Source organism: Lithobates pipiens, unplaced genomic scaffold (assembly GCF_037356315.1).
Source record: "Lithobates pipiens isolate NorthernLeopardFrog02 unplaced genomic scaffold, aLitPip1_a1.2 Scaffold_23, whole genome shotgun sequence".
Lineage (NCBI taxonomy): Eukaryota > Metazoa > Chordata > Amphibia > Anura > Ranidae > Lithobates > Lithobates pipiens.
In genome coordinates, this window is record NW_027507785.1 from 6,352,825 (window position 1) to 6,368,413 (window position 15,589).

Sequence of the window (15,589 nt, forward strand, 5' to 3'; positions counted from 1 at the left end):
TCAGTGACAACACCCAGTGCCCTCTATGCAACCATCCAAATTATGATAAATTATATAAAATTCACCCACTCATTAATTTCCTTTCCCAACAATTTGCAGAACTCCATGTCCCCAATAAGCATATATGTGTCGATGAGTCCCTGCTACCCTTTTCAGGCCGGCCAGGAATAAAACAATACATTCCTAGCAAAAGGGCTAAATACGGAATCAAATTTTATAAGCTTTGCGAGAGAGTCATGGGATATCTGTATGTGTTCCACATATACAAAGCAAGAGATTTCCAGCTCCGCGCCCCCTGGAGTGCCCGGCCTACATGGGCACAACTGGTAAAATTGTATGGGACCTGGCATACCCACTGCTGAAGAAAGGTTACCACATATACCCGGATAACTTCTACACCAGCCTGCCCCTTTTCAGACGCCTATACCTCGCACAAACCTTGGCCTGTGGAACCTCCAGAAAGAATAGGAAGGGCTTCCCACAAGCCATAGTAAATAAGAAATTGCGAAGGGGAGAAAGAACAACTTTGAGATGCAACGAAGTGCTGGCCTTGAGGTGGAAGGATACCAGGAATGTGTACATGATGTCCACCATCCATGATGACACTACAGTTGAAGTTCAGATAAGACGACGTCCCATTGTAAAGTCAAAATGTGTACAAAATTACAATCTGTACATGGGGGGGGGGGGTGGATTTCAACGACCAAATGCTTCAGCCCTATTTAGCAATAAGGAGATCCAGTTTCTGGTACAAGAAAGTAGCACTCTATTTAATTCCTTTGGCCATTTATAATGCCTACATCATTTACACCAAATCCACTGAAAGCCTTGCCCACTTCCTAAAATTCATTAAAGTTGTCACGTCCCTCATCTACCATCAAAGAACCCCTCCAGAAAAACTTCGCTCTGATGCTGTTAGCCGACTTCATGAACGCCACTTCCCTGACCACATTCCACCATCTGAAGCAGGCCGAAGATGCCAAAAAAGAGGTTGAGTATGCAGCAATAAAGGATTTCAAAGAGATACCAGCTACCATTGTCCCCAGTGTCTCTCCGAACCCGGCCTTTGCATTGGTGAATGCTTCAGACTATATCGCACATCCCTACAATATTAGCCCATATTCTTAACCATTTCCCCATTTTCATCATCTGCGCTGACCATTTCCCATGCTTCCTAAAATAACCATGCCACTGTCTTCTACGTGAACTGACCCTGGCCTGTTTTTTGACTATGCCTCTGCCAACCGTTTGGACTGCTTACATGTGAACTGACCCTGGCCTGTTTTTTGACTATGCCTCTGCCAACCGTTTGGACTGCTTACATGTGAACTGACCCTGGCCTGTTTTACCAACTACGCTTCTACCTACCGCTTGGACTGCTTGCACGTCATCTGACCCTGGCCTGTTTTATGGACTATGCTTCTGCCTACCGCTTGGACTGCTTGCACGTCATCTGACCCTGGCCTGTTTTATGGACTATGCTTTTGCCTACCGCTTCTGTTGCCCTGCTACTGTAGGACACAGGGGTCTCACATGTGAGGGGCTCCGGAAATGTTTTCCTGGATGGAGAAAACAATTTTTTTTGTTGTCTCCGGGGTTTCGTCATTTCTGGATTAGGGTCTGGAGTCCGGAGGCTTCATAGAGATTTGGGTGGGTCAAAGCCTCTACCTCTGTGCCCCTGTGCACAGGTCTTACCTGATTGCGGCCCTGAGCCTGCTGCTGACTTACTGATGCCATCCCCCTGCCTGCAGCATAAACCACACCTCTGCCTGCTACCTGGACTAATGAAATAATTAGCTGTAGCAAGAGGCAGTACAGGGCTGGAGAGTGGTACAATAATGAGTGCAGGGAGGTAACGGTGTACCAGGACTAATATTATGGCTGAGCTGGCTGTCATTCCCTTGACAATTTCTATGGACAAATCCTTTGGCTGTGCTGTAGACATGTGCGATTCGTTTCGTACGAATCTCAAATTCGTACGAATTTCCCAAAATTTGTACGTTCGGAAGGATCCAAAATACGAATAGCCATGCGTCCGAATTCTGTACGCAATACGAACTTTTGTTTACGAATTTTGGATTTGCATCTCAGTCATTATGCTTATTATGAGGGGCTCCCACCATCCCTGTGCTATGCTGACTTCCTCCTGGGGCTGTACCTCTGCTGTGCTCATTATGAGGGGCTCCCACCATCCCTGTGCTATGCTGACTTCCTCCTGGGGCTGCTTATTATGAGGGGCTCCCACCATCCCTGTGCTATGCTGACTTCCTCCTGGGGCTGCTTATTATGAGGGGCTCCCACCATCCCTGTGCTATGCTGACTTCCTCCTGGGGCTGCTTACTAGAACGCCTGAAGGTGTTACTTCAATGTTGGGCCTCTGTATGTGGCCAGGCTGTGTAAAAGTCTCACACATGTGGTATCGCCATACTCAGGAGGAGTAGCAAAATGTATTTTGGGGTGTCATTTTTGCTATGTACATGCTATGTGTTGAAAATATCTTAAAAATTGACAACTTTGGGGGGGGGGGGGGCGTTTTCATTTTTTTTCCCACATTTTCCAAAAACGTCTGGAAAAAAAAATAATGCCTCATAGATTATACGTTGGGGTGTCTGCTTTCCAAAATGGTGTCATTTTGTGGGCGTTTCCATTGTCCTGGTGCTCCAGGTCCTTCAGAAGTGTAATAGGTGGTTGAGAAATGAGATGTGTAATTTATGTTTGTAGAGCGCCTGAAGGTGCTACTTCAATGTTGGGCCTCTGTATAATAGTCTGTGTAAAAGTCTCACACATGTGGCATCGCCATACTCAGGAGGAGTAGCAGAATGTATTTTGGGGTGTAATTTTTGCTATGTACATGCTATGTGTTGAAAATATCTTAAAAATTGACAACTTTGTGGGGGGAAAAAAATGCGTTTTTAATTTTTTTTCCACATTTTCCAAAAACGTCTGGAAAAAAATGAACAGTTCAAAAGACTCATTATGCCTTATAGATTATACATTGGGGTGTTTGCTTTCCAAAATGGGGTCATTTTGAGGGCGTTTCCATTGTCCTGGTGCTCCAGGGCCTTCAAAAGTGTAATAGGTGGTTGAGAAATGAGATGTGTAATTTATGCTTGTAGAGCGCCTGAAGGTGCTACTTCAATGTTGGGCCTCTGTATAAAAGTCTGTGTAAAAGGCTGTGTAAAAGTCTCACACATGTGGCATCACCATACTCAGGAGGAGTAGCAGAATGTATTTTGTGGTGTCATTTTTGCTATGTACATGCTATGTGTTGAAAATATCTTAAAAATTGACAACTTTGTGGGGGGGGGGGGGGGAAATGTGATTTAATTTGTTTTCCACATTTTCCAAAACCTCCGGAAAAAAAAATGAACTGCTCAAAAGACTCATTATGCCTAAATGATTATACGTTGGGGTGTCTGCTTTCCAAAATGGGGTCATTTTGTGGGCATTTCCATTGTCCTGGTGCTCCAGGGGCTTCAAAAGTTTAGTAGATGGTTGAGAAATGAGATGTGTTATTTATGCTTGTAGAATGCCTGAAGGTGCTACTGCAATGTTGGGCCTCTCTCCTCTGTATGTGTTGGAAATGTATTAAAGGGGTTGTAAAGTAAAATTTTTTATTTTTTTAAAATAACAAACATGTCATACTTACCTCCACTGTGCAGCTCGTTTTGCACAGAGTGGCCCCGAACCTGCTCTTCTGGGGTCCCTCGGCGGCTGTCTCTGCTTCCTCCCGCAGGTGCTTCTCACGTTAATGCGAGCTCCCTCGCATTGGTGAGAAGCACTGCGGGCGCGCTCCCGTGATACAGCCGGCGGCTATAGCCGCTCGCTGTATCACAAGGCCCCGCCCCCCGGCGCGCTGCGTCATTGGATGTGATTGACAGCAGCGCGAGCCAATGGCTGTGCTGCTTTCAATCCATTCACTCCAGCCAATCAGCGGCCAGGCTGAGCGGCGAAGAGGACGGCGGGGGCGAGCGCAGGATTTTCGAGGGGTCAGGTAAGTAAAACGGGGGGACTGGGGGCGCCGGCAGTGTGAGATGTTTTTTCACCTTAATGCATAGAATGCATTAAGGTGAAAAAACATTTACCTTTACAACCCCTTTAAACTTTGTGGGGGAAAAGGCATTTTTTTCACCAAATTTTCAGTCTTTTTTTTCTTTAAAGCACAAAAAATAAAAAATAAAACACTAGTGATTAAATACCACCAAAAGAAAGCTCTATTCGTGTGAAAAAAAAAAAGATGCAGATTTAATTTGGGTACAGTGTAGCATGACTGAGTAATTGTCATTCAAAGTGTGAGAGCTCTGAAACCTGAAATTTGATCTGGGCAGGAAGGGGGTGAAAGTGCCCGGTAGGCAAGTGGGCAAATTTGCACAGTAAAATCATACCCTATTGTAAATGTTAGAGAGGGTGAAGTATGTGTGACAACTCTGTGTAATCATTATTTTCTATATATATATATTACATTATGTTATATTTGTTTTTTTTGTGTTGAATATTCAACCCCAAAAAATGTGTCCGATAACAAGACCACTGATTTACAACTGTCTGATGACTTGACTCCAGTTGTGCCCTCCGGGTGGAGCCGCTCTCCCCTCCCCCCCCTCCGCTCTCCTCCTCCAGCGCCCTCTAGCGCCCCCAGAGCAGATCGGACGGTCCGGCGGTTACATTGTATCCTCCCAGAGATCCTCCCCCGGTAGGTCGGTCGGTCGGTCGGTCCCCGGGTGGCAGAGGAAGTGTGCGGGCGGCCATGAGACCCTGAGGAGGTGGGGGAGGGGATCCCTGGCAGTGGCCCCCCGAGCGGCCCCCTGGACACCCGGCCGCGGCTCCCGCCTTTGTTTTGCAGAACTTTTGGGGAAAGTTTAGTAAATAGGGAGGAGGGAGGGGAATCCGGTGCCGGGAGGGCGACATACTCCATTCGGATCGGTCATACTCCAACTGGACCCTTCCCTGGGATTGTTTATAGTCCATAGGGAATCCTAGCCAAGGATCAGACATACTCCAAGTGGACCTTTCCTTGGGGTCTGACATACCCCACCCGGATCCTTCTCTGGGATTATACATACTTCAACTGGACCCTTCCCTGGGATCTGACATCTCCCATCTGGACCCATTGCTGGGGTCATACATACTCCAACTGGACTCATCCTTGAGGTCAGACATACCCCACCTGGATCCTTCCCTGGAATCTGACATACTCCAATTGGATCTGTCATCCCCCCACCCTCCCTATCTGGACCCTTCCTTGGGATTGTACATCATCCATAGGGATCCTTCCCTGGGATCTGACATACTCCGATTGGACACTTCACAGGTATCTGACATCCCCCATCTGGACCCTTCCTAGAGGTCTGACTTACCCCTTTCCCGGGGTCTGACCCTCTTCATCTGGACCTTTTTCCAAGGATTGTACAAACTCCATCCGGATCTTTCCTTTGGGATCTGGCGTACTCCATCCGGATCCTCCCTCAGACCCACACATACCCCATCTGGACCTTTCCCTGGGATTTTACATACTCCAATTGGATCTAGCCCTGGGATCTCGCATGCCCCGTATGGACCCTTCATACGTTCTTCATCCAGGCCCTTCCCAAAGATCTACCATACTCCTTTCTTGGGATCTGACATACTCCATCCAGATCCTTCCTTAGGCCCACACATACCCCATCTGGACCCTTTCCAAGGATCTGACATACTCCAATTGGATCTGTCCCAGGGATCTTGCATCCCCCCCCCGTATGGACCCTTCCCTGGGGTCATACATACTTCATCTGGGCCCTTCCCAAGGATCTAACCTACCCCTTTCCTGGAATCTGACATAACCCCTTCCAGGCGCTTTCCAAGGATCATACATACTCCTCCAATTGGATCTGCCCCTGAAATCTCATATCCACTATCTGGACCTTTCCAATTGGATCTATCAGTGGGATCTAACTTACCCTATCTGGACCCTTCCCTGGGATCTCATCCTCCATCTGGACACCTTGCCGGAAACATGGCGTCCAGCGTCTCTGGCGCTGCCCAGGGGGCTGCTGGGAACATGGCCCTCCCCTGGTATCACCGGGACCTGAGCCGAGCGGCGGCCGAGGAGCTCCTGGCCAAGGCTGGTCGGGACGGGAGCTTCCTGGTGAGGGACAGCGAGAGTGTCACCGGGGCCTACGCCCTCTGCGTCCTGTAAGTATAAAACCTTCAGGCCTGAGAGCCTTCACTGTCAACTTGACCCTCCGCAAATATTCCAGGTTCCGCTATTCGCCACGAGAGACAAGCGAAGCCATTAGACCACGGATTCGGCGAATCTCCACGGGATCTCGGGCCCATTGTGCATCTCCGATTTTATCAGAATACGCCCCACCGGCAGCCCCATTGGTCGGTCACATTGTCCGATGTGGTGATCGATCCTCGGGCAAAAAGAGCGCTGAATTCGGCAGATTTCCCCGTACGCGTTCCGTCAGATGGGAGAAACGCGGCTCACCAGATTCCGGGAGGTTCGCCGAATTCATAAAAAAAAAAACGTTTCGCTCGTCTCAGGAAGCGGCAGAAATCTGGCCTGTCGGTGGGAAGTTGTTATTATTATTACTACATTGTATATTCTGTTTTTATATTATTATTATTATTATTATTATTATTATTATTATTATTATTATTATTATTATTATTATTATTATTAGTTGTTGTTGTAGTAGTATTGTTGTTTGTTACTTTGTATTTTTTCTGTTTTATATGAATTATTATATATTATATAAAAATAGAATGCAGAGAAGATGTAGTAGGATTTTCTGTTTATCATTATTATTGTTATTACAATTATTGTGATTATTATTAAACAATAATAATAATATAAACAGAAAATCCTACTACATTTTCTCTGCGTTCTGTTTTTAATAATAATATCATTATTATATAAAAACAGAACACAGAGAAGATGTAGTAGGATTTTCTGTTTTATATTCCTATTATTATTATTATTATTATTATTATTAATAATAATAGGAATATAAACAGAAAATCCTACTACATCTTCTCTGTGTTCTGTTTTTATATAATAATAATAATATTATATAAAAACAGAACACAGAGAAGATGCAATGTAATAATATTATTATTATTATTATTCTTATTATTAATAATATTATTCTTATTATTAATATAAACAGAAAATCTACAAAGTAACATACAACAATACTACTACTAATAATATAAAAACAACAAAAAGAAGATGCAAAATAATAATATTATTATTATTAATAGGAAGAAGAATATAAACAGAAAAGATACAAAGTAACAACAATAGTAACAAACAATAACAAAAGAATTTAAACTCAGCGCTGCACCTATAAAATACTAATATACATGTATACAAACATCCAGGGGCGGACTGACCATTCAGCAACTCGGGCACTGCCCGAGGGCCCCGGGCCACTAGGGGACCCCATCAGGGTTGCCGGTGTCTTGTAAAATAGTGTCCTCCATCAGATGGTGTCCCCTGCGTACTGCGCATGCGCAGTACACAGGGACACAGATTCCGAAAATTGCAGAGGATGAACGGCGCCTGCGCCGTGAGTCCAGGTTCTATCCCCACTATCCAAGTGGACATAGAGTTAGAATAAAAGAGCCGAGCGCAGCGAGGCCGAGCCCGAAGCGTGGCAAGCGAAGCTCGCCCGCGAGGGGCACTCTAAAATTCTCAACCCTATGTCCGTAAGGATAGTGGGGCTACCTCCTCCACTCACGGCGCAGGCGCCGTTCAGCTTCGGAGTTTTTCCGAAGCTTCGTCTGCTCCATACTGCGCATGCGCAGTACGGAGCGGACAGCATTTGATAGGCGGACTCTATTAGGCAGAACACCGGCCTCAGTAAAACCAGGGACAGTATGTAAAAATCTGTGTTTTTTTTAAAATCTGCCATCTGAAATGTCTCTTGCCGACATCCTTTTGGTCTAAAAATCCAGAGATTATAGCTGCCCCACCTCACCAGTACCTTCTCAGCCAATAGAAACATATCTGTGTATACTGTGTGTACATGTATGTGTAACCTGTGTGATTTTATACTGTGTGTGTGTGTTTGTGTATACTGTGTGGCCCCATAATCTCTGATTGCCTGGGGGCCCCATAATCTCCTATTGCCCGGGGGCCCCATGAGTTGTCAGTCCGTCCCTGCAAACATCAACATGTATAACAAAATAAAGTGCTCAGTGATAATATAGTGCAGATAAAGTGCAATCAATGAAGTTCATCCGATAGGAGATACAGGGTTGGTGACAGGTTGGAGTATATATCTGGTGACTCCCCCTGTGCTCCCCTCCTGGGTCCCCACTCACCAGATGAAGATAACATATAAGCCTGTGTATCAAGATGGTGTCTCCCGTCCACCGAGTAGGTTGGTGTATCGTGCCTTTAGGGAATAGAATCTCTTTTCCTCCACCACATGCTCAGGGTCCTACACACTTTACACGATCACTGACCGTTGTAGCAACGTTCGGTTCTGGCGGACACCGGAAGTTATGTTAATTTCGAACTGCTCCATCAATGAGAGCAGTGGGAGGTATTGGGTGTAGTGGGTGGGCACTTAAAGTATATAAGACAGCCAATCGCAGACTCCATCAGCTTCTGATGACGCCCAGTGGAAGGGGCGAAACGCGTCAAGCTAAGGAGAATCTGTGAAGGCTGTTTGGATGCCAAGGCGGCACTTTCTGCACGTTTTTTTAAAAAAGATTTTAATGTAAGTGTAATGATTTTAAACCTTTTTAATAAAATCTTGCAGTATTGCACTACATGTCCCCTTTCCTCCGTTTGTCCAAACGTTGCTACAACGGTCGGTGATCGTGTAAAGTGTCTAGGACCCTGAGCATGTGGTGGAGGAAAGGAGATTCTATTCCCCAAAAGGCACAATACACCAACCTACTCGGTGGACGGGAGACACCATCTTGATACACAGGCTTATATGTCATCTCCATCTGGTGAGTGGGGACCCAGGAGGGGAGCACAGGAAGTCACCAGGAATATACTCCAACCTGTCACCAACCCTGTATCTCCTATCTGATGAACTTTATTGATTGCACTTTATCTGCACTATATTGCCACCGAGCACTTTGTTTTGTTATACATGTTGATGTTTGTATACAAGTATATTAGTACTTTATAGGTGCAGCGCTGAGTTTAAATTATTTAATTTTTTGGGGTACTTACCTTGCAGTACAGCAGCAGCCCTATTACATGCCTTTTATATCCACAGCGAGGCTCTTTAACCATATATTTTTCAAACAACAACAATACTACTAATAATAATATTAGTATTGTTGTTGTTTGTTACTTTGTATCTTTTCTGTTTATATTCTTCTCCCTATTAATAATAATATTATTTATTATTATTACAGTTTCTTATAATGTCAAGCCAATTCCTTTTTTTTTTTCTCTTCTTCTTTCCTTTGGATGGAGTGGGGCAGGATTAGAACCCCTGGGGGGGGGGGGAACCCTCTAAGGTTTCAATCTCATGTGCCACCGCCCCTCTGAATAGCAGTTTGAGATGGATCAGCTTTTCAGAGGGTGCTTGACAGGAGATATGTCACCTCCTCACCACATGTTTAAGGACTTGTTCACATGTAAGGCTGTGGTGCGGTAAAACGCTGTGTTTGACCCCCACCCCCCCCCTTGCTTTTACCACCCCACAACTGCTACTACCCCTCCCCCTGTGGGTGTATAATTCCCGTGACCGCGATGCTTTGCTCCGGGGGCCACGGTAAAGATTTAGGCTCCGTTTCCACTAGTGCGACTTGTCATGCGACTTTGGACACATACAAGTCACAGCCCATTGATGGCAATCAATGGCAAACGTTCCCATCTGTGCGACTTAAAGTTAGGCGCGACTTTATTAAAAAAAAAGGTTCCTGCACTACATTGATGCGACTTTTGATCTAGAGACTGTAAAGTTGGATCAAAGCTTCACTCCAAAATTGCACGATTTTGGTTGCATTAGTGGAAACGTAGCCTTACACCCCCCACCCGACGCTTTTGGCAGGGGTAGCTCATTGCTGATGGCGTCCCATTTAAGTAAATCGGGCCGCTCTGCAAGCCCCCCCCCCCCCCACCACCGGTGGATCAAGAGCCAGCGATACCACGCCTCCTAACCGCTTGTCAAAATGCACTCTTAAGAGCGACCTGAATGTGGATCCCTCTTCAGAGCGCATCACCCTTAGCCCTCCTTCCCATTGACTGCGGCTATAAAAAAATTTGTGCGACTTCATTTGAAATTGCATGCATGTCGGTGTGACTTTGGGGGGGGGGGGGGGGGGGCGACTCGGAAGACATCCGTGCGGCTTCATGGACAGAAGTATGTGCAAGTCGCAACCCGAAGTCGCGCCTAAAGTAGTGCAGGAACTACTTTTTACAAAACAATGCGGCACAGCACCAACCTGAACAGTGCCATTGCCGTCAAAAGGATGCGACTTGTCATGCGATTTTTTTTTTTTATCTGTCCAATCGCATGACAAGTCTCCCCAATGTGAACGAGGGCGTAATGAAAAAAAAAATGGCTGAACCAACATGCACAGCTACCTGCATGGCACGCATTTGTGGCGCAGCCCCATTGCACTTTAATGGGTCGCAGTCAGTGGCAGTACTGCCCCCCCCCCACCTTTCTTGTGTGCTAAAATGTTGTCACTAGAACAGGAAGTGAAGGGAAATCTCTCTAATGGGGCCCCTGATAGCAGTAAAGAGTAGAACTATAGGCAGTAGATCTGTTATTTCCCCCCCCCCCCCCCCCCCACTTCATGTAACGGGCCAAGCTGGCCAGGTAAAGTGACAGTTGTAGGGGATGGGACAAACCATATAATATCCCTGGGGGGGGGGGGGGGGGGGGCAGGACAGCCAACTTTAATTTTAATATATAAAAAAAACCTGTGAGCGTTAGCTGCAGTTGGCCTTTCTAATTTATTTGTCATTCGGTTAAAAGTCCACCTTCGGCACACTGTGTGTGATTTCACTGCAGAACGAGCGGCGTTGTCACCTTATTAGAGGAAGTTGGAGAAATGCTGGTTTTACTGGCGGGATCAACAGGTAATACAACTACATTACAGAGAAAAACAAAATGCTACCGGCGGATTGCGGGATATATGTTGTTATATTTTTTTCATTTTGGCCGGAGTTCCCCTTTAAGCAGTGACCATGGATGTGCCCCGCTGTGTGGTGTGGACAAAGAGGACCTGTCACCCCTATCCTTCCATCACTGCTGAGTGTGACCGCAGCTGGTGTCCCCTCCGGGGAGATTCCCCCCCTCACTTCCTGTCTTGGTGTAGGCTCTGTGTCTCCGTCTTCTCTGACTCTTCAGCTGGGGAGTCGGGTCATCTCATGTCTTGACAGTTGCTGCCTTTTTCAGCTGGCCTTGCACAGTGCCTCCCAGCTGCTAACCGTGCGAAACAGGAACAGAGCAGGCCAAGATGAAGTTACTCAACTCCGGGGCTCGGGTATCTGATGTTATGTGCACTCAGGAGCCATGAGACAGCATGTGTGTCTTTTGTGGTGTGACAGTGAGCTGTCTGGAGTCTTGTGCGGTGTGACAGTGAACTGTATGGGGTCTTGTGCGGTGTGACGGTGAACTGTCCCGAGTCTTGTGCGGTGTGACGGTGAGCTGTCCCAAGTCTTGTGCGGTGTGACGGTGAGCTGTCTGGAGTCTTGTGCGGTGTGACGGTGAACTGTCCCGAGTCTTGTGCGGTGTGACGGTGAACTGTCTGGAGTCTTGTGCGGTGTGACGGTGAACTGTCTGGAGTCTTGTGCGGTGTGACGGTGAACTGTCTGGAGTCTTGTGCGGTGTGACGGTGAACTGTCTGGAGTCTTGTGCGGTGTGACGGTGAACTGTCTGGAGTCTTGTGCGGTGTGACGGTGAACTGTCTGGAGTCTTGTGCGGTGTGACGGTGAACTGTCCCGAGTCTTGTGCGGTGTGACGGTGAACTGTCTGGAGTCTTGTGCGGTGTGACGGTGAGCTGTCTGGAGTCTTGTACGGTGTGACGGTGAGCTGTCTGGAGTCTTGTGCGGTGTGACGGCGAACTGTCTGGAGTCTTGTGCGGTGTGACGGCGAACTGTCTGGAGTCTTGTGCGGTGTGACGGCGAACTGTCTGGAGTCTTGTGCGGTGTGACGGCGAACTGTCTGGAGTCTTGTGCGGTGTGACGGCGAACTGTCCCGAGTCTTGTGCGGTGTGACGGTGAACTGTCCCGAGTCTTGTGCGGTGTGACGGTGAACTGTCCCGAGTCTTGTGCGGTGTGACGGCGAACTGTCTGGAGTCTTGTGCGGTGTGACGGCGAACTGTCTGGAGTCTTGTGCGGTGTGACGGTGAACTGTCCCGAGTCTTGTGCGGTGTGACGGTGAACTGTCCCGAGTCTTGTGCGGTGTGACGGTGAACTGTCCCGAGTCTTGTGCGGTGTGACGGTGAACTGTCTGGAGTCTTGTGCGGTGTGACGGTGAACTGTCTGGAGTCTTGTGCGGTGTGACAGTGAACTGTATGGAGTCTTGTGCGGTGTGACGGTGAACTGTATGGAGTCTTGTGCGGTGTGACGGTGAACTGTCTGGAGTCTTGTGCGGTGTGACGGTGAACTGTCTGGAGTCTTGTGCGGTGTGACGGTGAACTGTCTGGAGTCTTGTGCGGTGTGACGGTGAACTGTCCCGAGTCTTGTGCGGTGTGACGGTGAACTGTCCCGAGTATTGTGCGGTGTGACGGTGAACTGTCCCGAGTATTGTGCGGTGTGACGGTGAACTGTCCCGAGTCTTGTGCGGTGTGACGGTGAACTGTCTGGAGTCTTGTGCGGTGTGACGGTGAACTGTCTGGAGTCTTGTGCGGTGTGACAGTGAACTGTATGGAGTCTTGTGCGGTGTGACGGTGAACTGTCTGGAGTCTTGTGCGGTGTGACGGTGAACTGTCTGGAGTCTTGTGCGGTGTGACGGTGAACTGTCCGGAGTCTTGTGCGGTGTGACGGTGAACTGTCCGGAGTCTTGTGCGGTGTGACGGTGAACTGTCCCGAGTCTTGTGCGGTGTGACGGTGAACTGTCCCGAGTATTGTGCGGTGTGACGGTGAACTGTCCCGAGTATTGTGCGGTGTGACGGTGAACTGTCCCGAGTCTTGTGCGGTGTGACGGTGAACTGTCCCGAGTCTTGTGCGGTGTGACGGTGAACTGTCCCGAGTCTTGTGCGGTGTGACGGTGAACTGTCTGGAGTCTTGTGCGGTGTGACGGTGAACTGTCTGGAGTCTTGTGCGGTGTGACGGTGAACTGTCTGGAGTCTTGTGCGGTGTGACGGTGAACTGTCCCGAGTCTTGTGCGGTGTGACGGTGAACTGTCTGGAGTCTTGTGCGGTGTGACGGCGAACTGTCTGGAGTATTGTGCGGTGTGACGGTGAACTGTCCCGAGTATTGTGCGGTGTGACGGCGAACTGTCTGGAGTCTTGTGCGGTGTGACGGTGAACTGTCCCGAGTCTTGTGCGGTGTGACGGCGAACTGTCTGGAGTCTTGTGCGGTGTGACGGTGAACTGTCCCGAGTCTTGTGCGGTGTGACGGTGAACTGTCCCGAGTCTTGTGCGGTGTGACGGCGAACTGTCCCGAGTCTTGTGCGGTGTGACGGTGAACTGTCTGGAGTCTTGTGCGGTGTGACGGTGAACTGTCCCGAGTCTTGTGCGGTGTGACGGTGAACTGTCCCGAGTCTTGTGCGGTGTGACGGCGAACTGTCCCGAGTCTTGTGCGGTGTGACGGTGAACTGTCCCGAGTCTTGTGCGGTGTGACGGTGAACTGTCCCGAGTCTTGTGCGGTGTGACGGTGAACTGTCCCGAGTCTTGTGCGGTGTGACGGCGAACTGTCCCGAGTCTTGTGCGGTGTGACGGTGAACTGTCCCGAGTCTTGTGCGGTGTGACGGTGAACTGTCCCGAGTCTTGTGCGGTGTGACGGTGAACTGTCCCGAGTCTTGTGCGGTGTGACGGTGAACTGTCCCGAGTCTTGTGCGGTGTGACGGTGATCTGTATGGAGTCTTGTGCGGTGTGACGGTGATCTGTCTGGAGTCTTGTGCGGTGTGACGGTGAACTGTCTGGAGTCTTGTGCGGTGTGACGGTGAACTGTCCCGAGTCTTGTGCGGTGTGACGGTGAACTGTCCCGAGTCTTGTGCGGTGTGACGGTGAACTGTCCCGAGTCTTGTGCGGTGTGACGGTGAACTGTCCCGAGTCTTGTGCGGTGTGACGGTGAACTGTCCCGAGTCTTGTGCGGTGTGACGGTGAACTGTCCCGAGTCTTGTGCGGTGTGACGGTGAGCTGTATGGAGTCTTGTGCGGTGTGACGGTGAACTGTCCCGAGTCTTGTGCGGTGTGACGGTGAACTGTCCCGAGTCTTGTGCGGTGTGACGGCGAACTGTCCCGAGTCTTGTGCGGTGTGACGGCGAACTGTCCCGAGTCTTGTGCGGTGTGACGGTGATCTGTATGGAGTCTTGTGCGGTGTGACGGTGATCTGGCTGCGCTGTGGGCGGAGCTCTTCTGACATTCCTGTACGATGGCGTTCCCCCGGCGTCCCGAGAATAACTTGGCACGGGAAGCGGCGGCACATCCTCGGCTGAGCCGTAAATCTGGAGTCCTCTCCACCGCAGCCAAGTTGTGGGTTTCCTGTCGGGGGCGGAGTCATCTTTTGTACGCCGCGGCTTTCCTGTCCCAGCGCAGAGATCACTGCCAGCCGAGGAAGTCACTGATTGGTTGTCTGTTGATCCCTCTGCTCACTGCATTGTTAAAATGTATCGAATGTACAGTGCCTGGAAAAAGTATTCATACCCCTTGAAATGTTCCACATTTTGTCATGTTACAACCAAAAACGTAAAGGTATTTTATTGGGATTTTATGTGATAGACCAACACAAAGTGACACATAATTGTGAAGTGGAAGGAAAATGATAAATGGTTTTCAACATTTTTGACAAATAAATGTGAAAAGTGTGTGTGTGGGGGGGCATTTGTATGGCGCCCCCTTTACTCTGATACCCCTAACTAACATCTAGTGGAACCAATTGCCTTCAGAAGTCACCTAATTAGTAAATAGTGTGTAATTTAATCTCAGTATAAATACAGCTGTTCGGTGAAGCCCTCAAAGGTTTGTTAGATAACCTTGGTGAACAAACAGCATCATGAAGGCCAAGGAACACACCAGGCAGGTCAGGGATAAAGTTGTGGAGAAGTATAAAGCAGGGTTAGGTTATAAAAAAATATCACAAGCTTTGAACATCTCACGGAGCTCTGTTCAATCCATCATCGGAAAATGGAAAGAGTATGGTACAACCGCAAACCTACCAAGACATGGCCGTCCACCTAAACTGACCGGGCCGGGCAAGGAGAGCATTCATCAGAGAAGAGCCAAGAGGTCCATGGTAACTCTGGAGGAGCTGCAGAGATCCACAGCTCAGGGGGGAGAATCTGTCCACAGGACAACTATTAGTCGTCTCTCCACAAATCTGCCCTTTATGGAAGAGTGACAAGAAGAAAGACATTGGAGAAAGAAAGTCATAAGAAGTCCTGTTTGTAGTTTGTGAGAAGCCATGTGGGGGAGGGGGCAGCAAACATGGAAGAAGGTGATCTGGTCAGATGAGACCA

The 15,589-nt window shown here is 48.4% G+C and overlaps 1 protein-coding gene across 1 annotated transcript in view; it reads left to right on the top strand.

Moving 5' to 3' along the window:
• Window positions 1-4,652: 4,652 nt before the first annotated feature.
• The window catches only part of INPPL1 (inositol polyphosphate phosphatase like 1), a gene marked incomplete at its 3' end in the record, with an annotated part of 86,194 nt that continues 75,257 nt past the window's right edge, over window positions 4,653-15,589 (top strand). The window contains 1 exon segment of the mRNA XM_077450841.1: window positions 4,653-6,171. Within this exon segment, the coding sequence (XP_077306967.1) occupies window positions 5,993-6,171 (179 nt within the window).